The 24,665-nt window shown below is 45.5% G+C and overlaps 1 protein-coding gene across 1 annotated transcript in view; it reads left to right on the plus strand.

Moving 5' to 3' along the window:
- The window catches only part of ryr1b (ryanodine receptor 1b (skeletal)), a 90,774-nt gene that overhangs the window by 5,099 nt on the left and 61,010 nt on the right, over positions 1-24,665 (plus strand). The window contains exons 2-16 of the mRNA XM_080006723.1: positions 10,934-11,053; positions 12,113-12,214; positions 14,872-14,946; positions 16,013-16,091; positions 16,925-17,037; positions 17,586-17,685; positions 18,098-18,194; positions 18,305-18,379; positions 18,841-18,997; positions 19,145-19,309; positions 19,968-20,089; positions 20,642-20,828; positions 21,156-21,291; positions 23,120-23,215; positions 24,459-24,577. Of these exons, the coding sequence (XP_079862849.1) occupies positions 10,934-11,053; positions 12,113-12,214; positions 14,872-14,946; positions 16,013-16,091; positions 16,925-17,037; positions 17,586-17,685; positions 18,098-18,194; positions 18,305-18,379; positions 18,841-18,997; positions 19,145-19,309; positions 19,968-20,089; positions 20,642-20,828; positions 21,156-21,291; positions 23,120-23,215; positions 24,459-24,577 (1,743 nt within the window). The remainder of the gene's footprint in view (positions 1-10,933; positions 11,054-12,112; positions 12,215-14,871; positions 14,947-16,012; positions 16,092-16,924; positions 17,038-17,585; positions 17,686-18,097; positions 18,195-18,304; positions 18,380-18,840; positions 18,998-19,144; positions 19,310-19,967; positions 20,090-20,641; positions 20,829-21,155; positions 21,292-23,119; positions 23,216-24,458; positions 24,578-24,665) is intronic.

Genomic DNA, 24,665 nt, shown 5'->3' on the forward strand with positions numbered 1-24,665 from the left:
TTTGGTGGCCCAGGGTCAACTAGTCATTTTTTCCATCTATCATCTATTCTATACGTATATATATATATATTCTATTGTAATCTATTATATATATTTATATAACTATTTATATATCTAATCTATTTTATATATTTATATATATATATAGTCTATTATTTTTTCATTGATATAATGATTATTACTGCTGAGGGAACTGATGAGAGAATCCACAATGACATCACAGACGAAAATAACAGAATTACTCCAAAAGGAAAAAGAGATTTCTAGTGGTGTCTAGTCAACCTCTATGCAAATGATGCACCTCTTGCGTCCAAACGGAGGAACACCAAAACAGTAGCAGCGGTGAAGTTGAGGGGGAGAGCGGAGCACACGACTGGGGGTGGATGCGGGGGTGGGGGGGCGGCGTGGGGGGCCGGGGGGGGGGGGGGGGGGGGGTTTCAGAAGTGCTGAGCCCGAGAGATGAACACCTCCACCGCGGGTCAAACTCTGCTGGGCACCTGTCGGTCTGCCCCCATATGAACGCCACCAGCAGCAGTTCACATAATAAACAGGTGGTCAGGTCTGGAGAGAGAGAGACAGAGAGAGACAGAGAGAGAGAGAGAGAGAGAGGGAGAGAGAGAGAGAGAGAGAGAGAGAGAGTGGTGTCACCACACTTTAAAACATGATCACTCATAACACAATCACAGAAATGTGTGGTTGTGTGTGTGCATGTGTATGTGTGTGTGCACATTTTTGTGCATGTTTACAAGTGTGTTTGTTCATTACCTACCATTTTCTCCTCCATATACTGTAGATTTATTTAGGGGCATCAACCTTATTATAATATTGTTATTATTGTTATTATTCTGATTCATATTATTGTGATTATTGATATTATTATAATAACAATAATAATTATTATTATTGTTATTGATATATTATTATTATTATTATTATTATTATTATTATTATTGTTATTGATATTATTGTTGTTGTTATTATTGATATTATTATTATTATTATTATTATTATTATTATTATTATTATTATTATTATTATATTTTCTTTATTTTTACAGGTAAAGGTAGATCAGGATCTCTCTTGCAAGGCAGACCTGTTAGACCTGTTACACATAGTTCTATAAACTATGAATGTAAATAAAAATGTAACGAAGGGACAGTTTTACAATAAAGGTTCAAAATCAGTTTGTAAAACAGGCCCAGATCTCACACCTCAGTGAGTTTAACAAAATAACATAACATAAAATGACAGAAATGAGAGTGTGAAGTCGATATTGTCACCACCAGCACAATAGACTTTCAGCTATAGGTCTTCACGTGAGAGGAAAAATCCAGTTTGAATCTTTGGCCAAATTGACTTTTCAAGAGAAACTACTCTCTACATTTTTAACACGGGCCAACTGAAATCATTTATTCATAATGGTCTTCCCCTTTAAAGTGTAGCTGTCTGCCGGAGTTATCGTGTTTGCCAAGTGCTTCGGTTGGCGGCGGCCGCTCGATGATTTATGGGTGGGGTTGGGGTGATTTTGTCACAGCGTTATTGAATTAGTGGAGGGTGGTGTTTTCAGATATGCAGGGGGAATACAAAGAGGAAGGGGACCTCCTGACGTGACTCGCACCAGAGGTCCGAGGACCCTGCAGCGAGGGGCTTCCGAGACGTATTGCTTTGATTTGCATTGGTGTTCACTCCTGGCATCTTCCTGCGCAAAGCGGTGGGTTGCAGCGGGCATCCATCGCTTCATCTGAGCTGGAATTGCGTCGTTATTGTGTGATTCATAAGCTTCATATCAGCCGGCAAATTGGGAAATGACGCTAAAGTCCACTCCACTAAAATGTTTCTTTTTCTTTTTTTTTTTTTTTTTTGGGATACCCAATGTCCTCTGGCTTCCATTCAGAACCAAAATGATCCGATCTGCTGCCGCATCCACTTGATTTCATTAGTGCCACTGAGCTCCCTCTCTCTGAGGACCGTGCGTCTTTCTGCCTGCAGACAAACTGTTTACAAGAATGTTGTCTGATGGAGCTGTTTTTGTCTGGTTACCTTTCAAATCTGATTTTCAAATTAAACAGTGGAGTAAGACAAAAGTCCTCAAGAAAGGAAATAAGGACAGAAAGACATAGACTAAACTACACTTTACTTCATAGCAAACAAATGATTGAATCCAATTTTATTTCTATGCTTTGTTTGCTCCTTTGATATAATGTTATATAATGTTCTTTAATGAGTTATGTAAAGTACTTTGAATTCTTGTTTATGAGATGTGCTATACAGAGGCCCCAGCCACAGAAATGTCTGGGTCCTGAAAACGTCCAGCGACAAAAAAAAGCAACTTTTAAAAAAATAACCTTCAAATAATAGCTTCAGAATCATTTTGATGGAACACTGACTTGTAATATGGAAAATGGCACCTCTTTCACCCCCCCCCCCCTGAACGCCTGTTTCTTGCACTATGTCACTTAAGCTTTACGGCATTACCTTGACGACCAAGTCACTTCCTTGATGTTTGGCTGCGGTAATTGCCGTTTTTTTCCGCTGGTAAAATGTATTTAAAAAAAGAACGATCAATTATAAACTTGGCATTTAAAATGTCTGGTAATCATGCTCGTACAAAAGGTAGCCGCACCATGCGCCGGCCCTCACTTTCATTGCGCCAGGGGGTTGGTTTCACCCTCTGACTCGAGCGGGCGAGCCGATCTGCCAGGCCGAGCACATCTGGTACCTACAACGGTAGCCGGAGGCCGATCCCTGCGCCCACTGAGTGCTCGCTGAAGCCGCGAGGTGCGTGCAATGCGCGCTGTAATCTAGGTGTACATTATATTTGCTTTTGTAACATGAACTGCTATTGAAACATGACCGATGAGGTTCAAATTTGTCCGGTAAAATTAATTATTTTCGGACGCTGCACCGGAGTTTTACGAGGGTTGCAATTGCACTCAGAAATTGTCGGGGCGTCAAATCCCAAATACCAAAAGTTACATAGGGCTGCTTTAAGCATGGTACTTTTTTTTTGTTTAATTCAATTAGAGAACGGATTAAAATAAACAGATCCACAATAAAAACACGCTGTTTTTATTTGTTGTTTTTATCTTATTGACTTTTTTTTTTTCTTCTCGGAGATCACTCTGATGCGGAGCGGAGACGCTCTGATCGCGCAGCAGAGCGGAGATCAAATGGGCCCCCGCAAATGCCTCCAGCCCATGGGCTGGCCCCCAGAAAGCCCCCCCCCCTTCTGGGAGGCCCTGGCTATACAAATAAACTTGCCAAAAGCGAACAATAATTACAGATAAATAACATTTAATGGCCCTAACATTTTTTTTTTCTTGTTTCTGTTTTCTTGTTTAAACGACGTACATAAAGGAGATGTAGTCAGCAGTCGTCAGGCGGAGTCCTTCCGAGGCCCGTGGGGATACTCCCACCAATTACGATGCTGCAGAATAATATTAAATCACTCTTTTCAGCGCTGAAGTTTCCCCCCGTGTTGTTTGGAGGCTGTGTTTGTGACTCCGGTTCTGTTGCGTCAGTATATATAGGCCCCTGGTTCTCCTGAAGTCTGGGGGGGGGGGGGTACCATGTCCAAGTGAGACCTCAGAGTATCTGCTGGTCAGCAGAAGGAGGGAACGTGAGAGTGACAGGTGCGGGCACCCAAAATAGAAGGATGGGAGGGCGGGGGGTGGAGGGTGGAGGGTGGGGGGTGGGGGATGGGGGGGGGGGGGGATGGGGGGGGGGTTAGGGGCAGGAGAGGAGTAGAGGGGTCAGGGGAAGGAGGAGAGAAAAGAAAGAAAGAACGAAGGAAGGAAGAATAAGCGAGAGCTTGGAAGATGGAGGGGGGGGCGCCGAATTCCGGAGAGGTTTCAGAGAGTTTTCAGGCCGGGGAAATAAAGACAAAAACAGAAGAAACGCCTGGAAGTGAATGAAGAAAACAGGGAAGGAAACAACCGAAGAAAGATCGATTCAGTTGCATTCAAGTGAATTCCAATGAGTTGGGTTTCCTGTCTGCGGAGGCAGCGTACATTACTTTCCCAAAGACATAGGAACGCCACATTTCACAGCACAAGACATGAATAAGTGAAGAACGATCCGACAATGCCCGATGATGAATGCAATGAATGTAAATAAATTATGAAAAAAAAGCAAAGGGGAAGAAGTGGAGCTGCAGCGTGACGTGCAGGGAGCCGGGGAGGATCTGGAGAGACAGAGCTGCGGTTCCAGTCAGATGTACCGTCTCATTACCAAGAGCCCAAGCCACATAACTATGTACGGTCCTAAATACATACTACTATAAAATAACTGAAGGTGATAGATGGTATTCCTTGCATTTCTCAAGTAAAGTAGTGCAGGCAAATAAAGTGTCGAAAAATGGAACTACTCAGGTAACGTGCGACTACGTCCAAGTTGTACTTCAGTACAGTACTAGAGTACATTTACAGAGTTACTCTCCATCCCCTTGTGGGGCCGTGGCCTCTCTTCTATTCGGATGGTATACCTCTGCAGTTTGGAGCTGTTTGACCCCACAAAAAGCTCCCACGAAGGGGGAATCCTCCCTCCACCTCCACCTACCCCCCCCCCCCCCCCCCCCCCCCCCCCCCCCCCACCACACACACACACACACACACACCATATCGACACACTCCTCCGCCCACATACTGTAAAATGTGCAATCCCTCAAACTGTGTCTGCAGTGCTGTAGTCAATTTCCTGGACCGGGGGAAGCCGAGCATCAGCAGACTGACCGGGGCGCCGGGCCAAAGGCTGCACCGCCCACTTGATGGATTGTTACTTTGCAGGAAGGACTTTGGTTTGGAGCTCAGCTTGTTCCTCCGCCCGATGCCGTTCTCCTCCTCCCTGCAGCCGAAACACAAGGAGGAACCTCCAGGTCACTTCCTGGTTAAAGCTCCGGTTGTCAATCAGGCCAGAACGTATGGTTGTGGTCACCTTGAGGAAGTAGCTGATTAATAACAAAGTCACATCTATCTATCTATCTATCTATCTATCTATCTATCTATCTATCTATCTATCTATCTATCTATCTATCTATCTATCTATCTATCTATCTATCTATCTATCTTATCTATCTATCTATCTATCTACCTATCTATCTATCTACCTACCTGTCTGTCTGTCTGTCTGTCTATCCATCTATCTATCTATCTATCTATCTATCTATCTATCTATCTATCTATCTATCTATCTATCTATCTATCTATCTATCTATCTATCTATCTATCTATCTATCTATCTATGTCTGTCTGTCTGTCTGTCTGTCTGTCTGTCTGTATCGATCCATCTATCTATGATTATTTAAAAGGGACCCCTGCCGCTGCTTATTTGTTTATCTGGCAGAGGAGACAAACCTTCCGGCCACAGCCGAAAATGATCAGATTTGGCACCAACATTCTCTTGGCTCCATCACCTGTTGGTTGTCTTTTGAGAAAATGAATCGCCGCGAACAACAAGCCGTCAGGGAAAAAAAAAACGCTTACTGCCTCAGCGAACCCTCTCAGCGCTCCCCTCGTGCACGGCAGCCCTCATCTTCTCACGATGGAGCCTGGGGGATCACCCATTCCTCAAACTGCCATGGTCACAGACACGAGACACTCTCTCAGGTCAGCTTTCTTTTTTTCAGCCTCCATTTTGAAAGAAACATCATGGGATCTTAGACCACCGTGTCATAGGTTGTCATATGTTATCCATGTGCCGTCGTAATGCACGTCTCCCCATCAGCCGATCCCTGTGACAGCTCATTTTAAGGACTAGATCGTCCCACGGTGGTCTCCACGGGTCTACCCAAACGCCAATTTGGGGTTTGGGTCGGGTCGGATTCCATCGCCTCGGGTCACGGATCTGTGTGTCATTATGTGTAATAGCTGACGAGGTCTGAGAGGAGGCGTCAGCTCTGATCACGAGAGGACGGTACGGAGTCGCGGAGAGCAGGTGCACGCATGCGTGTTTTAGGAGCAATTTTAATTATCGGATCTGTCTGGATCCAGAAAATAACCCGACCAGACCGGGGTCTTGCAGGACTAGGAATTTCACTGGTGCGACTGGGTTGGGGTCTGGATTTTGCGACCTGTGGAGACCTCGGGCGTCTGTCGCCCTCTCCATCCTCAGAGCTTCAGATTCCTGTCTGTCTGCCGCGTGTACACACCGCCGGACGGACAGATTCAGAGCGCAGTAAGGTGTCCGGTTTCAGCAGCTCCAGCTGTGTGGGTATGAAATGCTGGACCACATGTGCTTGGTCTGCCAATTTACCGTGCGTCCAATTGTCTCTCCATCGCCCTTTGACCCCGCACATCCACATATCCTGCGCTTTTCGGCGGCCGACTCCAGATATGTCTTGGCCCGTAACCCGACGCCCGTCACCTTGACGGGGAACTGGACGTGGTCAGGCGGGGGTTGGATCTTTAGACGCTGCCAAGGTAGAAGTTCAGCGCTTCAGCACTTCACACGTTGCGGCCTTTGCTGCCTACTTTCTACCTGCTGCTTCCCCCCGTCTGCTGCGGATGTGTGAGATTAACACGTTATCAGCAGCTGTGGTTGGCTCATCGAGCGCCAATTAATAGGAGGGTGAGTTAGATTTTCAAGTGGTTGTTGTGGGCGACAAGTTGGGATCTAATCCCAACAATCCAAAAAACAACGGATATCGGGCTTTCAGTCTGCCGCGTTGCGTCGACATTGGTGGCGGCTCGTACAGCTCTGGAGCGTTTTCTTTCGGCGCCCGTCCTGCTGTTCCTCACAGTCCCTATTAGGTTGTACACACTGTTCCGGCGGAGCGGCCGAAGTGGCAGGGGATTTCAGAATCAATCAGCCTCCGAGCTCAGGAAATGAAAGTGTCAGCCTGCGCACCACATGTTCCTTCAGAGCTGTTTGATTCCTTCATTCCAAATACCACCTGGTCGCTGTCTTCTAATCAGTTTTTGTCATTTTCTTTATGGATTAATTGGTATTCTGCACCCACTTAGGTGGTCTTTAACATTATTGAGATTCATCGCACAAAAAAGATACTTTCATCTTGAATCTCTGTGCTCATTTTTATGATCGCAATTCATTTACTTGATGCCCTCTGTTTTTGTTTTGACCTTCGGTTTACAGCATACATCCCGTTCTGTGGCGTGAAGCTCTGGACTTTACTGTGGAGGAGGCTGCCAAGCAGCAGTGCAGCCTGGTCAGAATAATGTTGTGGTGCATATACAATTATCTATGAGCTGAAAATGTCATCTGATCGTGCAGTCACAGTCTCAGAGCAGTGAGTCACCCAGTTACTTTGGTCTGCATTTAGCCGCCCAGCACCTCAGCCCCCTCTCCTTATCGGGGACTGCTGCTACTGGTACTGTTTTCAACACAGACATTATGAGTAAATCCCAAAGCATCATATCAGTCTAAATCTAGTTTTACAAATACGAGTCGCTGAAATACTGTTTATCAGGCCTTGTATTGCAAGAATATTTTTGGTTGTGTATTCTAATTCTCATCATTTTGAATCAAATGTGTATTGCATTATAACAGAGCTTGACTGGAGAAAGATAATTAACAAAAATATTGAAAAATGTAATTATTTCAGACGTGGAACATTCCAGGTTAAATATGTAAAGTCCTGTCAGGTTTATTTTTGTTATTTGGAAAAATTACATAATAGTCGTAACAGGGTAAACACATGGTGTTATATATAAAAGCAAAAAAATAAAGAACAAAAGACTTGTGCTTGGAGGCAAGGGACACCCTCTATTATATCTATGTAGTTATATAGTTATATAGATATATAGTGATATAGTTATATAGTTACATAGATATATTGCGTACAGTGTGGCCAGCCTGCGTACAGTGTGGTCAGCCTGCGTACAGTGTGGTCAGCCTGCGTACAGTGTAACCAGCCTGCGTACAGTGTAACCAGCCTGCGTACAGTGTGGCCAGCCTGCGTGCAGTGTAACCAGCCTGCGCGCAGTGTGGCCAGCCTGCGTGCAGTGTGGCCAGCCTGCGTGCAGTGTAACCAGCCTGCGCGCAGTGTGGCCAGCCTGCGTGCAGTGTGGCCAGCCTGCGTGCAGTGTAACCAGCCTGCGTACAGTGTGGCCAGCCTGCGTGCAGTGTAACCAGCCTGCGCGCAGTGTGGCCAGCCTGCGTACAGTGTAACCAGCCTGCGTGCAGTGTGGCCAGCCTGCGTACAGTGTGGTCAGCCTGCGTACAGTGTAACCAGCCTGCGTACAGTGTAACCAGCCTGCGTGCAGTGTAACCAGCCTGCGTGCAGTGTAACCAGCCTGCGTGCAGTGTGGCCAGCCTGCGTACAGTGTAACCAGCCTGCGTGCAGTGTGGCCAGCCTGCGTACAGTGTAACCAGCCTGCGTGCAGTGTGGCCAGCCTGCGTGCAGTGTGGCCAGCCTGCGTGCAGTGTGGCCAGCCTGCGTGCAGTGTGGCCAGCCTGCGTACAGTGTAACCAGCCTGCGTGCAGTGTGGCCAGCCTGCGTGCAGTGTGGCCAGCCTGCGTACAGTGTAACCAGCCTGCGTGCAGTGTGGCCAGCCTGCGTGCAGTGTGGCCAGCCTGCGTGCAGTGTGGCCAGCCTGCGTACAGTGTGGCCAGCCTGCGTACAGTGTGGCCAGCCGCCTCTGGTGACTTTATAACAGTGGTACCATAACGTGTCATAAATATAGAAACAGTTTTTCATGCCATTGAAGTGCTGCGCTGCTTTGAAGCTCAGCTTTGAAGTGGAGTGAGTGGGTAGATCCGTGGGGCGGCTGGGAAGACCTGGCGGCAAACGCTGCCAAAATACATCTTCAATCCACTACGCGGTAATGACATCTGATTTAACGTTTTGTTTAAATGAAGAAAAAAAACCTTGTGAGAAATAATCCCCTCTTCTTTAAAAGAACCGTATCCCTCTCAAAGAAGATCGATGAGGACGATTTTCTCGAATCATTCCGAAAAATATTACAACCAAAATATTCGACAAACCATTTCACCAAAAAAAACGAAAAAAATGGAGATCTGCCGTTTACTTGTTCAGAGTTTGTTGCGTAAACGAGGTGAAATTCCTTGCGCTCCAAGGTTGAACCGAGACAGTGAAAAGCACAGTATCTCCAAAGAGGAAATACGGAACCTGGCCCCTCCTTGGGAAGGAGCCGGGTGGCGGGTGGAGGCGGGTGGAGGCGGCCTCTGGGATCTGGTGCCAGCGGTGGAGAAGCGAGGGTGCGGTGCTCCACTTTCCTCTCAGGAGGGAGAAGGGAGGAGTGGGGAGGGAGGGCAGGGAAGACGTTTCTAGGCTGAGGAGAGATGGATGATGGATGAACCGGCCCCGGCGAGGAGGGGACACGCCCCAGCCGGAGGCGTGGCGGAGGAGGCCTCCGGGCGCGGAGAGGAGATATGAGTTCGCTGAAAAACGCTGGATCAGTCGACGCCTGCCACTGCAACAGATCACGGATTAAAAATCACGATAATAATGTACTGAGTGGTATTTTTAACGACGCCGATTACCATCGTTTTTCTAATAAAACTGCATCAAATAATCCAGACGACATATTGTGAAAATACGTTGTTGGCCCCTTTTCCTCAACATCATTCATTTTAACCTAAATAATGGTGCCCGGCGATATGACACTATCGTGAGTTATTGACAATAACCCCCGGACTCAAAAGACGCCAAGCCCTGTGGTTGTCATGGCAACGCTTTGTGTTGTTGTTCTTTGAGGTCAGAGCCCCGATCCTTCAATCCACACATTTCACACCCTTTAGGGACGGACCGATGCCACCGGTTCAATACCCTGAGTTATAAACCTCCAGTCCATCAGGGCATCACCAGTCACATATAATACATTTTTCTATGTTACAGACCGTAACATTTAACCTGTGGGTCAAAAATGTCGAAAATCTGAAAACAGCAAAAAAAGCAATCTGCAGCATCTGATATGTTATATATGTTATATAATATGTTTCATGGTAGCATATATTTTTATATTGGGGTTATTCCCAGATACCGATGCCCTAATTTAGGACGGTGTCAAGCGGATATCCGATTCCAGCATCAGTCATCGGTCCATTGCTGACACAATAACACATACACACACACACACACACACACACACACACGCACACACACTCCGGGGCTCAAACCCCAGAACGTGCACAGGCCGTCGGCGACAAAAGGCTGAGAGGGTCTGTTTCGGCGAAACCATAACGCGTCATTCTTAACCGAGGAACGCCGCGGTAACGAAACGCGTCCGAGCCCGGGGAGGGGGGACGTCGGTCGGGGTTAAGTGATGGACCCTCCTGCCCGGCGGCGCGGAGCGGCGGCAGCAGCTGGGAATGCAGGGTGTCGGGTGCCGCTTCACATGGGAGCGGGTGTTTATCGCTGTATTGACACCGGCCTTTGCGGGGACACGACGTGGACGGGGATCTGCAAATTACCGTCTGTTAGGGGTCTGCTACTGGGGCCGAACTGTGCTGGCTGCTGCCACCAGTTGGGGGCCTGGTCGATTTTTGGCCCCCATTGTATGGCGATGCTCTCGTTTCCTGCTTGTACTTATGTACACAAAATACGTTATCTGTGCCATTGGAAAACACTAAGTTGTTTTCCTAAATATAGGTTGTTTTTGAAGCATGTTATGAAGCATTTCGAATAAGGGATGGTTTGGAGGAGGTTGGGTTTGGTTTGGAAGGTGTGCTTTTGATGTCGCCTCAAAACCTTGGGAAGTTTCCAGATATTCTTCTATCATCACACTCATCTCGAGCCATGCAGCCTAAACGCTACTGGATGAAAAATGTGAAAAGTGTGAATTTTAAAGCGTATTTTCTCGGTGTGCTGAGTCTGAAACTGTCACAATTTCGTCATTAGGAGTAATATCCAAAAGCTTTTCGAGCATCACATGCAAAAAAAAGCAGGGGATACATTGACAGAGGATATATGAGGTAGAAAGTTCCTCACTGTGCGCCTCCACCCTGGTCCCTGCAGGACGACCAGGTGGTGCTGCAGTGCACGGCGTCCGTCCTGAAGGAGCAGATCAAGCTGTGTCTGTCCTGCGAGGGCTTCGGAAACCGTCTCTGCTTCCTGGAAACCACGTCCAACGCCCAGGTGAGTCTCTGCGGAGCGCCCCACCCCGCCCCTCCTCCGCCCCTCCTCCGGCCGTCTTCTCTTTAGCAGACTGGGCTTCGAGGCCCAGCTCCGATGTTTATTGTGCATTTTTGTGTAATAGTGTATTGAACATTACAACAATTCGTGACAATTTGGGCAGACAGTTTCAACATTTATTATAATTTTTTTTCTACAACTTTGTTTACATTTTATTTTCTTTACATACACACTTTATTTACAATATATTCAGGTTGGAATATGGTTACATGAATATGTTGACTTATTCCACCCCCCCCCCCCCATGCTCTTGCTCAGGGTCATATTAGAATATTTTTTTAAGATAAATAACAATAAAAAAACACTAAACAACAAGCCGATCAGACGTCGTTTCCAGTCAAAGAAAAAACTATTTACCAGTTTTGTCCTTTACTCTTTTTGTATTTTAATTAACCAGTTTACATATCTGACACCTGCACATTGTTCAGTCAAAGGATGGATTTTAAAAACAACTAATAAAAGGAGAGCAGGTTTCATTAAACTTGTGGCGTCACCCACCCCCAGTATATCTGACCTTGATCACCTCTTGAATCCACTGCATAAAGGGTGGCGGCTTTTTTGCCTCCCAATTAAACAAGATGAGTGGACGGGCCAGCAGGGAGGCAAATGCAGCAGGACCTCCTCTGATTGGCCTGTTCCAAAAAGGCCAGCGAGGGGGTTGGGATCCAGTGTAATATTGCACAACGATGAAAAACAGTCAAAGATTGCGCAACATTTCTAATATGGGCCTAAAACTCCTCTCGCTAAAACAGTGCTAATTAAAAAAAATCACTTTTGATTATCCAAGGTCACAGTGAAATGAAACCATCTCTTCACACACACACACACGTTTTTCAATTTCCGCCAGTTGTGTGGCGACCTTACGTTGGTGAGAATCAGCTTTGTGTGGCGCTGGTTGCCACAGCGTTGCTACCGTAACGCATCACATGCAATCACCAGGCTCACAATCCCTGTCACAAGTTAAATATACATTTTATCCCTTGTTGTCTGTGTGTGTGACAGAATGTGCCTCCAGACTTGGCCATATGTGCCTTCATCCTGGAACAGTCGCTGTCGGTGCGCGCTCTGCAGGAGATGCTGGCCAACACCGTGGAGATGACGGAGGTAAGCTGCAGACGATCGAGGCGCAACGGTGAACGAGTAAAATGACGGGGGGGGGGGTGACGGCAAAGAAATGGAGGGATACTGGGAATACCCGAAACGGGCTACAGCTTGATGATGAAGTTGTGTTTGTAGAAAGAATTTCCCGTGCTTTCACAGCCCTTATGCATCTTTTCTCTTCAAGCCTCCAGCCTCCTTAACTTTATGAGCCATGAACTTGTCGTCACTGTTTGGTTCTTCTCTGACACTCCGCTCCCCTTCCCTCCCCTCCTTGCTCTCTGCCGTTCAGGCAGTCGATTTGGACAAATGGGTATGTCTCCAAACGTGTCTCATTCTGTGTCCTGAACCAACCCAAACCTGGCAACCCAGTCTCACTCCTGTCCTCGCAAAGCGGTTGCTCTAGTGAATGAAATTTGGCCGAGCCATTCAAACCTCCTTTTGTTTTGTGTCCCTTACGCTCTCGCTCCCGTGGCGCCGCTCATTCAGCAGAGCTGTCGTTCATTTTTTAAGCAGGCTCCCCTCCTGGGATCCCAACTGGGTCCATGCAGGCGGAGCCGCCACCAAGATGCTTCTTTTTTTTTTTTTTTACCTGTGGGATGTAAGATGAGCTCCCATTAAAGTTAGAGTTGAGGGATCGACTCAAAAAGACATGGGACTAATTGCTCGCTAAGGAGAATTCCATTCTGTTTCCGTCATTTGAAAACAATAAACTCCCCCTGCTGCTGCAATGACAGTAACTCCAGTTTATTGCTCCAGTAGTTTCAACCTCTACGGACAAAACAATCCTCGGCTAATTGATTTGCTCCATCTCACTCTCTGAAGCATCGCACCGTATCTGTCGTCTCCCACAGTTCCCCACGGTCAGCCCATCTCATCAGACCATTTCCATCATTGAAACTGTATGCTTTGTTTTGCCCTTTTATTCTGTCCTATTGACTCATCCAAATGTTTATCTTCCTTTTCGTCGTTTTTTTTTTTTTTTTTTTTTCCCAAGCCAGCCCCTGGTTCATTTCGGCCCTGCTGACATAAAAGCGTTATGATCTGAGGAGCGCTTCTGGTCCTGTGGGCGTTATTAAAACACCTCCGTCGAACCAACGCATAAATGCTGCGGTGCGGTCAGCGGGTAGCGGTACAGACAAAGAGCTCTGTGGACACGGAGAGAGAGAGGGAGGATAGAGGAGGGCGAGAGGCTTTCCATGCCGGGGCGAGGGGTGAGGGGGCTGGGGGGGGGGGGGGGGGGGGATGAGAATAGCATGGCATCCAGCCCAGCGGAGAGTCCCTACAGCCCGGACCAGGATAGGCAGGAAACCTAAGCCCCCTCCCTGTCCCCGCCCGCCCGCCCAAGTGCTGTCCGGGCCTATTTTCCTCTCAAACCAATACTTACGTGCGCCCACACACACACACACACACACACACACACGCGCGCGCACACACGCACGCACACACACACACACACACACACACACACACACACACACACACACCTGTCTCGAACGAGCGCGGCTTTAATGCGGTTATGAGGCGGTGGCTGGGCGCTCACCCCTGCCACCCCAGGCCCCCGACCAAATTGTCTCGGCACCGGCGGTTTATTGGGGATTAACCTCCGCAGACCTGACATGCCGTCGTCATCATCCTGTTGTCATAGGTGGTTTTTAATAGCTCCTTTATCCGTTGCAACAACAGTAATTGTGTTTTCTCGTTTAAAAACCCGGCTGGATGTTGAATCAAGGTAGGATAATCTGGACCCAAAGTGTTCAACTGTGTTTTCACCGGTGTCTCTGTATCCAGTCCTCTGTTTGAGCCTTTATTTTGTTCTCAGTGTCTTTTTTTTTAAATTTTTTTTTTTTTCATATCTTCATAATATTTATTTTCATTACTGTTTAAATAATGAAGCCTCTAAAGTTAATGTTCACCGCTTTTCATCCCCGGCCTCATTGAAAATGTGGGCTTAAAAACGTGTTAAATTATGTTATAACGCGCTAAATCTCCTGGTCGCAAACCCTGCATTGTATGGCATTTTGTTTTTCAGAGTTTTACTGACCCTACGAATCAGCTCTTTCGACTACATCCGCACTAACGCGTGACACTAGAAACAGGAAGTTGCGTCGCTTCCTCCCGGCTGCCTGCTCTAGTCAAAGTTACGCTTTGGATTTTTCAGTTTGGAGTTTTCAATAAAATGTTATATTACTGTTATCCGACTCAAATCCAAAAAAGTAGGTGCATATAGTGTGAGTTTCCTGTTCTCGAAAAAGGGGATTTATTTGATTAGGCTTAAACGTTGCCCCTTGGACTGCATTTAAGTACGGTGAGAAGCTGCGGCATAGTGCTAAGTTCCTCAATAGCAAAGCGGTGTAAATGATGGGAACCAGCATTTTCATGAAAAACGGCGAAACCGTCCTTAAAATAGTGCGGCAATTAAAAAATTTTAAAAAATAAACGAAAAAAAAAAAATACAGTTTGTGAGAGCTGTGTGTAGGAGTCGCAGGCGTAACATTGGGAACACAATCCATCATTCCAACTCGTTCTCTGAGTGGGAGGGCCGCCCTCGTCTCCCTGTGGTTCCTGTGATCCGTCTCCCTGTGTTTTGTTCTCCTGTTTGCGGTGGATCAGCAGCGGCTGCTCCACGGCGCAAAAAACCTTGTTCTGTCTCCCTTCCACAGTCGTCTCAGGGCGGAGGTCACCGCACGCTGCTCTACGGCCACGCCATCCTCCTCAGACACAACCACTCTGGCATGGTGAGACGTCCCAGGGCACCCGTCGCGCATTTTGTGGTTTCATATCTGATCTAGAATCCAAAATAAGGCCTGTTATTTCATCGTCCGTTTACAAATCCGAAATGCCGGGGCCGGCAGAGTTGACCAATCAAAAGGAAGTGGGCTTAAAAGAGAGTGTAACATGTTTTTGCTAAATCAATATTTTATAAATGCTAAGGAGAGACTTTTTTTTTTTTAAATCAGTATATGGAAGACAGTTGGAATCAACAGTATTATTCAGGAACTGGTATGAAAGTCAATATATCTGTAATGGTAATTGAAAATGTAAGATGAGTTTGTTTGAGGGCAAAAAAACCCCATATTTTACTCAAATTGCTTTTTCAACGCTGCATTTGAAAATGTGTGGACATAACAAATCAGACGTAGTGACATCAACTCCTTTCCTCTATCAAAAGATGTCAATGCACCAGTCAGTGTGCTTTAGTGCATTTATAGGACAAGAAATATAAAAAGCGTCCTCATTTCATCATAATGTTGCACGTCAAATGAATTACTTTCAGGAGGCGCTTTATTTCTGAGATTACATCAGACTAATGGAAATAGACCCTGAGGAATACTCCGCTCTGATTGGTTGATAGCGGGAATCAGCGGTCAGCCGATAATGAGTCACGGGCAACGACCTCTTCGCTTGGATTTATGTCCCTCTGTCTCTCCGAACAAGGAGCCGATCATTTAGTAATGATGCGCTAGGTCTTCTAGTTCAGAAATAATTTCAAGTCAATATTCTGTCTCACTGCCTCATTTTATTTAGTAATTTGACTCTACGTATATAAAGTGGGATAACTACTGTGTTTTTTAAATGGCGTGGCACGTTATTCTCGCAGGTTCACAGTTTAATAATGAATTACTTGGGCAGCCAAAATGTGATTTCCTCATTTATTTCTTTCAACGAAGGTTCTTTGAGTCCGTTGTGCGTTGTGGTGGAACTTACAGCCGACATTTTGTATCGAACCAAAATGTATCGACATGCGCTGCAATACATTTGGAAAATTGCTTGGCCTGCCCTAATAACGAATGTTCTCTCCAGTACCTGAGCTGCCTGACCACGTCCCGGTCCCTCACAGACAAGCTGGCGTTCGACGTGGGCCTGCAGGAGGACGCCACAGGTACCGGTTCGAGGACACGTCCTGGAAAAGATTTCCATGAAACATTCGAGACTGAATGTCAACCTGCGACTTTAAACGAGAAATGAATGGTTCTGGTTCTCATTAAAATGTAGCGACACCGTTAAAACCGGCTATCGTTTGTTCTGAGGCCTGTTTTGCATTATACATATCTGCTCATGTCCCACAGGCTTTCCGCAGGTCCTTGAAAAGTCTCACAAAGACAAAAATCCAATCATCTAAATTTTTGGACTAAAAATGTGTTAAATCAATTTTGACAGGTCTTTAAAACTTATTGGATGATGGAGTTCAGGGATTCAGGGAATCATCCAGATCTGAAGGTTTAAAAAAAAAAAATATTATTTATCCGTCCAAGAGAACAACGCCATCTGCGATCGATGAACTAGTGGACTCGTGCTCTGGTGTTACGTTAGACGAGGACATGGAGCTCTAAAAACCCAGAAAACACAGGAACTTGGAAAACTGTAATTTGTGTCGGTACTACCCCCCCCCCCCCCCCCCCCCCCCGTCGGCTACTTTTTTTTGGCCGGTGTGGACGTGAAATAGCATTGCATTCAGGGCTTAAAAGGTCTTAAAAAGTCTTAAAATTAACTTGATGAAACCTGCAGAAACCCTGTCCCAGCTAGGGTTAGCTAAGTAGATTAAAATAAATGTGTGCACTATCTTCAAAATGGTTTCTGAATATTACTGAAGAGCACTGAGTCAGGAGTGGTGATTCTTTCCTCCTCTTCTTCTTCTTCTTCTTCTTCTTTTTCTTCTTCTTGTTCTTCTTCTTCTTCTTCTTCTTCTTCTTCTTCTTGGCTGTCTGGCGGCAGGGGAGGCGTGCTGGTGGACCATCCACCCGGCCTCCAAGCAGAGGTCAGAAGGTGAGAAGGTCCGAGTGGGAGACGACCTCATCCTGGTGAGCGTGTCCTCGGAGAGATACCTGGTGAGAGATTCTGTTCAATACTATATGTCATTTAATGAAATTAAATGAAATTTAATTTACTTTAATTTAATGTACTTTAATTTAATTTAATTTAATTTAATTTAAATTTTTTATTTTTTTAAGTAGTTTTGGCTTTCAGTGACATTAGCAGCCACTACCACTTATAGCAAAGAGCTAATTTACCTTACCATAAATACTTTATACAGTTTGCTATGTCAGATTTTGCAGGGAATATGTATATAAATGTATATCACAAATGGTCCGTTAATCTGATCAGTTACATAAATGCATCAATTAAACATGAATAATGATATGCATGAAATAGTGGAAAACTCCTCGTAGCGCCTTTCATTTAATTATATTTGCTTAGATTAGAAAAACTTCACTTTTCCCTGCAGGGATATGGGTTTATATAGGACTTATTACAGCTTACCAGCCTTATGTTTGTCTATATTTGTTTTTGTTTATATTTTGTTTATATATATAAAACAAAAACAAATATAGACAAATATAAGATTTAATCATGATAATCCTGTTCATCTCGGCAGCATCTGTCCTACGCCAGTGGGGATCTGATGGTGGACGCCTCCTTCATGCAGACTCTGTGGAACATGAACCCGGTGTGCTCCGGCTGCGAACTGGCCGAGGGTACGAAAATATCGACCCTTTGAATTAGATGGAAATTCAATAACTCCATAACACACGGACATGCAAACATAAAGGCGCGCGCGCGCACACACACACACACACACACACACACACACACACACACACACACACACACACACACACACACACACATCCATGCATCGTTATTCAACTCAAGCAGTAATTAATTGTGCACATAATTCTAAACTCAACACACACTAACACGCAGGTGCACACACACATCCATGCACCATTATTCAGCTGTTTTTCATTAAACTGTTTTTCAACCCCCCACACACCGCCACAAATCCACAAAAATAATAAACACAAACAAATACACACGGACACACACCCACACACATACACACACATGGACACACTGACGTGAAGCGCTGTGTGTTCCTCTTTACAGGGTTTCTAACAGGGGGTCACGTTCTCAGGCTGTTCCACGGTCACATGGACGAGTGTCTCGGCATCTCCACGCCGGAGGAGGGCGAGGAGAAGCGCAGGTTAATTAGTAGCAACAGAGAGGTCCAAAGCACATTAACTTCGCATGTAAAATCTTATAGTGCTGACGTTCCACCCACGCGCCGCGTCTCTCTCCCCTCTGCCCGTGCAGGATGGCCCACTATGAAGGCGGAGCTGTGTGCAGTCAGGCCCGGTCCCTGTGGAGGCTGGAACCTCTGAGAATCAGGTGATGGTCTCTTCCAGCTCCTCTGTTCTCTTCTGTATTATGTACACACTGCATCAGAACAAACTCATCGCCGTGTGAAGTAAATATTGTAACCGTGGATGGATTTCTATCAAAATTCCGTGACGGTGTTGTGCCATACCTCAAAACCTGAAATCTCCACAAGCTAGAAAATCTTGAAAATGAATATAAAATTAATTTATCTTTTATGAGCCATTGATTTTTTTTTGCAGTGCAGAATAAATACATTCTTAACCTTTGGGATCTGAATCTCCAGCTAGATACACACATTTTCTTTTGATTTGCCTGATCATTGCAACAAATATCCCGTCGGGATTCAGCGGCACCCGTGGGCGCCACGCCCACATGGTCTGTGCTCGCTTGGCAGAAATCTGCACATACGGACTCCCGGTGTATTTTTAGCTCCCCTTATGTTTGAGTGTCTTCCTCCCTTGTCCCTGTAGCTGGAGTGGGGGCCACATGAAGTGGGGCCAGTCGTTCCGGGTGCGTCACATCACCACAGGCCGGTACCTGTGTCTGGACGAGGAGAAGGGCCTCATGGTGGTGGACCCCGACAAGGCCAACACCAAATTGTCAGGCTTCTGCTTCCGCGTGTCCAAGGTCTGAGCTTCAGCACGGACCTGACTCTCGTTTGAATTTTGGCTTCCGTCCTCTGTGTTCCTCATCTTTTTGTTTACTTCCCTGATCCATCTCCCACCCTTCTTCTCCCCCCCACCTCTCTGTTTGTGTCCCGGTTTCCCTGAGCAGGAGAAGGTGGAGGTGGCCCACAAGCGTGACGTGGAGGGGATGGGCATCCCGGAGATCAAGTACGGAGAGTCCATGTGCTTCGTCCAGCACGTGTCCACAGGCCTGTGGCTCACCTACGCCGCCTTGGATGCCAAGGCCGCTCGCCTGGGCACCATGAAGAGGAAGGTACAGGAATCCAGCTAGGAAACAGCTGTTACAGTACAGCCATCGTACCGGGGATAATGACACATGATTAGATTTGATTAAATTAGATTCAAGTAATTGTCATTGCCCAGAGTACAAGTACTGAGGCAACGAAATGCATTTCCCTGCATTTTACCATCCTAGTAACTGACGAATCTAGGAGCAGTGGGCTGCCATGTAGTGGCGCCCGGGGAGCAGTAAGGGGGTTTAGTGTCTTGCTCAAGGACACATCAGCACGCTACCAGGAGGAGCCGGGGATCGAACCGCAATCGCAATCTTCCGATTACCAGACGACCGGCTCCACCTCCTGAGCCACCGCCCCCATTGTCATGATGTGTGGTATGGTACTATAGTGATATATGGAATATATGGAACAGACATGAGCGGCATAGTACCGTGAGTATCCCAGATACTAAACACTTACCAACTGAACCCTGTGACTGATGAACACAAGTATTATATATATACAGTGCACAAGCATTAAAATGGAGCATAAAAGAAATGTTCCTACCCTGCTCATTGTCCGATGAAAACCTTGTATCTTTCATCAGGCGAATGTTTCAGCATCAGAGTAAGATTCAAGACCCCAAGTACATTTGCTGCATGATCTTTGTTCTCCTTTCCCGTTGCATTTCTCCAGGCCATCCTGCACCAGGAGGGCCACATGGATGACGCGCTGACAGTGTCGCGCTCCCAGACTGAGGAGTCCCAGGCCGCTCGGATGATCTATAGCACCGCGGGCCTCTTCAGACAGTTCATCAAGTACGACCTTTTACATTATTTATACACAAGGGTTGAAGCCGATTTGGAAATGCTTTAAACTGCAGTTTGGCTAAACCTCAGACCAGGCGGATCAATTGAAACTGGAAATATAAAGTCTCAGAGGATATAAATGTTTAAAAGCGGGTGTAGTTGGGGGCATAGTGGGCTTGATTGACAGGTTCCTCGTTCATGTTGAAGCAAGGTGGGTGTGTCTCTTCCTTCTTCTGACTGGTAGAAATTTATAAAGTTCTGGCTCTGGTTCTTGCCACGATGGTGGCAAGTAAAACCCCAAATTCGAGGCTTCGAATTCAAAGTCTGATCAGAAACCAAGGGGTTATGTCACAGAATATTTTTTTTGCAGAGCACACCTATTCATGGCATAATGACTGGGAACACCTGGAAATAAAATGCATATCTTACAATTATGAATAAAGAATATTCAGACGTGACAATCCCAAAGGGGCACAAATGTGGAACACTTCACATCTAAAGAAAAAAATAGAAAATCCCCAAAATCAAGCCGGATTCTCCTGGTGACTCTTGTTTACCCAGGGGTCTGGACTCTCTGAGCGGCAAGAACAAGGCCCCGGGGCCCGTGTCCCTGCCTCTGGAGGGCGTCATCCTCTCCCTGCAGGACCTCATCTTCTACTTCCGTCCTCCCGAGGAGGAGCTGGAGCACGAGGAGAAGCAGACCAAGCTTCGCTCCCTGCGCAACAGGCAGAACCTCTTCCAAGAGGAGGTACATCCAGCAACGCTGCCCGTAAAAAGAAACATTGATCCGGGGAAAAAAATGGAACCATTCCAGTCCAGTTGCCCCTTCCCCATAGAAAAACACATGAGTAAATCATTTCAATTAATACATGGAGTAAACTGTTCCACTTACTTGTATTTCCTAAAAAAAGGTATATGTTCAAAAACAGTTGAATTGATGGGAGAGAAAACTTGAGGAAGGTGGATTTAACCTCTTACCCATTCCTGGAAATCCTTATCGTATGTTTGTCCTTTCTCTATCTTTGAACTTCTCTGGCGCCCCATTAATTAAGCTCCTTTCTTTTGTTGGTTCCAGGGCATGATCACGATAGTGCTGGAGTGCATCGATCGTCTGAACGTGTACAACACTGCTGCCCACTTCTCTGAGTTTGCTGGCGAGGAGGCTGCAGAGTCTTGGAAGGAAATAGTCAACCTGCTGTATGAGCTGCTGGGTAAGAGAAGCAACCCTCTGGACACTGAACCAAAGGGAAAAAAGTGTTTCCTTGGCTGAATATTCCAACAATTCATCTAATTAAATAGCACTGTTTACCTGACTGACTTATCTCTTGGGAGTGGCATTGAGCGAAAACGCCACACTCTACTATTTCAATATCAAACACAATGTGTTGCTCTAAGTTCTGTGACCTTTCCACTACATAACTCCTCCCTTTTAGGGCTACCAAGCCCCAAACATTAATTTCTTGCAAAGCAGTTACAGTACATATCCCCTGAAGCGAGTCTTCAGGGGCTTCTTTCCTTACCTGCATTACATTTTGTGCAAAAACATTCTTAATCGCGGTTATTTTTGATTATCAGAGAACACTGTCTACACTCTATACATCTATGATAAATAAAAATAAGCTAAACCATCGCTGTATAAACAGAATTAGATTAGAAATTAGAAAGACAGAACAAAATAAAATAAATTTAATTTGCTATTTGCATGTACTTAGAATTTTAAAAATGAGTACAGCATTGTACATTTATGGTTTAGTGCTTTCGAAGGTGTTTTTATTTTTGTGACTGATGAAAAATTTGTGCTTAACTGGCACGAATTTGGCCTTTACAGGGTACTGCATGGAAAAGCTTTTGTACCACTAATTGTACAACGATGCACTTTACTTCCGAGAGCTGCTTTCACACACGCACTGCAACCCTGAAATGATCCGGACACTTCCCGGAGAAGCTGTATGCGTGAACGCAAATGTTAACCGGTCTTTACCCAAATAGATCTTTCGTACAAAGTCTGTGTAATGTCCGATTGAGCGGTGTGTGTGAACAGAGCAGGTGATTGTCCAGATAATTCAGTGGGCGAGTGGGCGTGTCACGTGTTGATGATGTCTTTATCATGAAACTGGCGCGTAGCTGCTTCGTACTCCTTTCTGCTTTCCTTTATTACTTTCTACTATTTAGTTTTTATTGAGGACACGTCCAAATACATTGACTATCAATGCAAATAAAGTCACAACTACTGATAAGTCTGTAGCCTCGTCCGCCATCTTGGGTGTGCTGTAAAACTCTGCAGCGTCATTGTGTCACTTCCTGCCTCTGCCACGCTGTAACCAGGCTCCGCCCGTTGCCTAAACCAAACTGAGTATTTCCAGTAGGTGTGAATGCGTCTGACACCGACAATCTCTAGTTGTGTGCTACATGTATGAAAGGCCAACTCCTGACAATGTTCCGACCTGATTATCCGGACATTGTCCAGAGTTCATGTGTGAAAGCAGCTGGCCAATGGGAGAAAGGACCAAGCTAACCAGTGGGGTTACAGTCTGGTAACAATGGTGTTCGGACAGTTACATCACTGTTCAGACTTACGGGCATAATATATAGTGTATATTTTTCTTCTTTGACTTCTTTGCATGATTCAAACAATCTTCCGAAACAACATGCTTCTGCTTATTTGCACCTTTTTAAGAAACTCGATCCCGAAGATAACGTCAGCCGCAAACATTACAGCGCCCTTTAGTCTGCTCTGTTGCTGTAATGATGGGTGAACACAAAAGAAACATGGGTTTGATCATGGCTCTAACGAAAAGGACCTGGGTTGAATTTCCCTCTGGGTCATTTTTTGTTAGAGTTCTGAGACCTTTGTTAAAAAAATGTTTTTAAGTTTAAAAGTCCTAACCTTTTCTTGACGTAGTAGTTCACCATTTTTCAGTTCGGTAGTGCATCCTTTCCGGCAATCTCTACCGAACACCGTGCAAACAGCATATACTGTAAGTGAAATTCTGCTTTGCTGAATGTGGGCATTTCTCTCCCTGTGTTTCTGCTGAACAGCATCTCTCATCCGAGGGAACCGTTCCAACTGTGCTCTGTTCTGTGATAACTTGGACTGGCTGGTCAGCAAGCTGGACCGCCTGGAGGCCTCCTCAGGTACCATGATGATGCTTGTGTACCTGCTGACTATAAAACCCACTTAGTACTGATAATTCATTTGTGCTTGTTTTTTTTTTGTTTCACTACATCTCAGGTCGAGCGGCTATGGTTAAGTGATTGAAATAGAAGAATAAAAGACCCAAATTCTCAGCAGTTTTTAATCAGCAACATTGTTCAAATCGGTCCTTGAAATTTTTTTTATAGACACAGTTTGTTAACCCTTTTTTTGTTGAATTTCTCAATTATTATAGCGGCATCTGTAATCTACAATGTCACTTGTTATTAATATTACTAAGTGTTGTAGTATTAGCGACTGCTAGTTCAAGAGGAATAGACAACTTGCTTTTACTTATCATTATGAAGTTGATGTTGATTGCACAGTGTAATAACTATAGAATAGTGACACCATCGGCGTTTAGATTGGTTCCCTATGAGCCTCCATATCACTATGCATTCGGCCTGCCACAGGGTACTAGGGATGCAAGGGATCACAAAACTCGCTGTTGGGATTGTGTCACGGTTGAATACGGATCGAATCATTTTTCAGATCAGCAAAAAAAAAAGGAGGAAGACAAGTATAACTTTGCTTTCTATTTATTCTGTAAAACACTTACAGCAAGGAACTTTTTCCCATGGTCTTAAATGAAAACAACATTCAAGATGTCCAGTGTTCTTAAAATCTTAAAATATTCAATACTCAGTTGTTAAATTAAAGTGCAATATGAGGCACGCATGATACATTCTTCCTTTAAACATGGTGGATCAATGCAAAAATAGGCTTAGATCCGTCCCCAGTAACCGAATTTAATTCCATCAAGAAACCAGTATCATGCTGTAGAAAAGTCTGCATCTCTCAATACACATCGTCTGTTCGTATGTTGTTTACTGGCGGCTCTTGACTGCTCCAATATGGCGGACGTGCAGACGCATAGCGGAGACATACAGCAGCTCATTCCCGACATAATTCCCGACTTTGTTGCTGCTACGTAAAGTAGCAGCAACAAAGTGCGACGTACCGTCAACCAATCATTGCTTCACAGTAAAACACAGCAGCATCTGTCTTGTCTCGTCTTTTCACTGCAACTCTGCATCGAGATTTACGAAATTATTACTTTGAAAAGTAACAGCAGCAGTAAAGGGCATTTAAGAGCACTAGTTAGTAGTATTTATAACAGCAGCAGAAGTAGATTTAGCAATGGGGCTTTCAGTGGCCCCACAAAGCTGATATGTCATTGTGCAGGTATTCTGGAGGTGCTATACTGTGTGCTGATTGAAAGCCCAGAGGTTCTGAACATCATCCAGGAGAACCACATTAAATCCATCATCTCTCTGCTGGACAAACATGGACGGAACCACAAGGTGAGTCTTTCCATCATGACCAATAAAAAACCTGGGAATTCATACGAACGTCCGGCTAAATACAGGTAAGGTAAGGTCAGCATCGACT

This window comes from Zeus faber (assembly GCF_960531495.2).
Source record: "Zeus faber genome assembly, chromosome: 9".
NCBI lineage: Eukaryota > Metazoa > Chordata > Actinopteri > Zeiformes > Zeidae > Zeus > Zeus faber.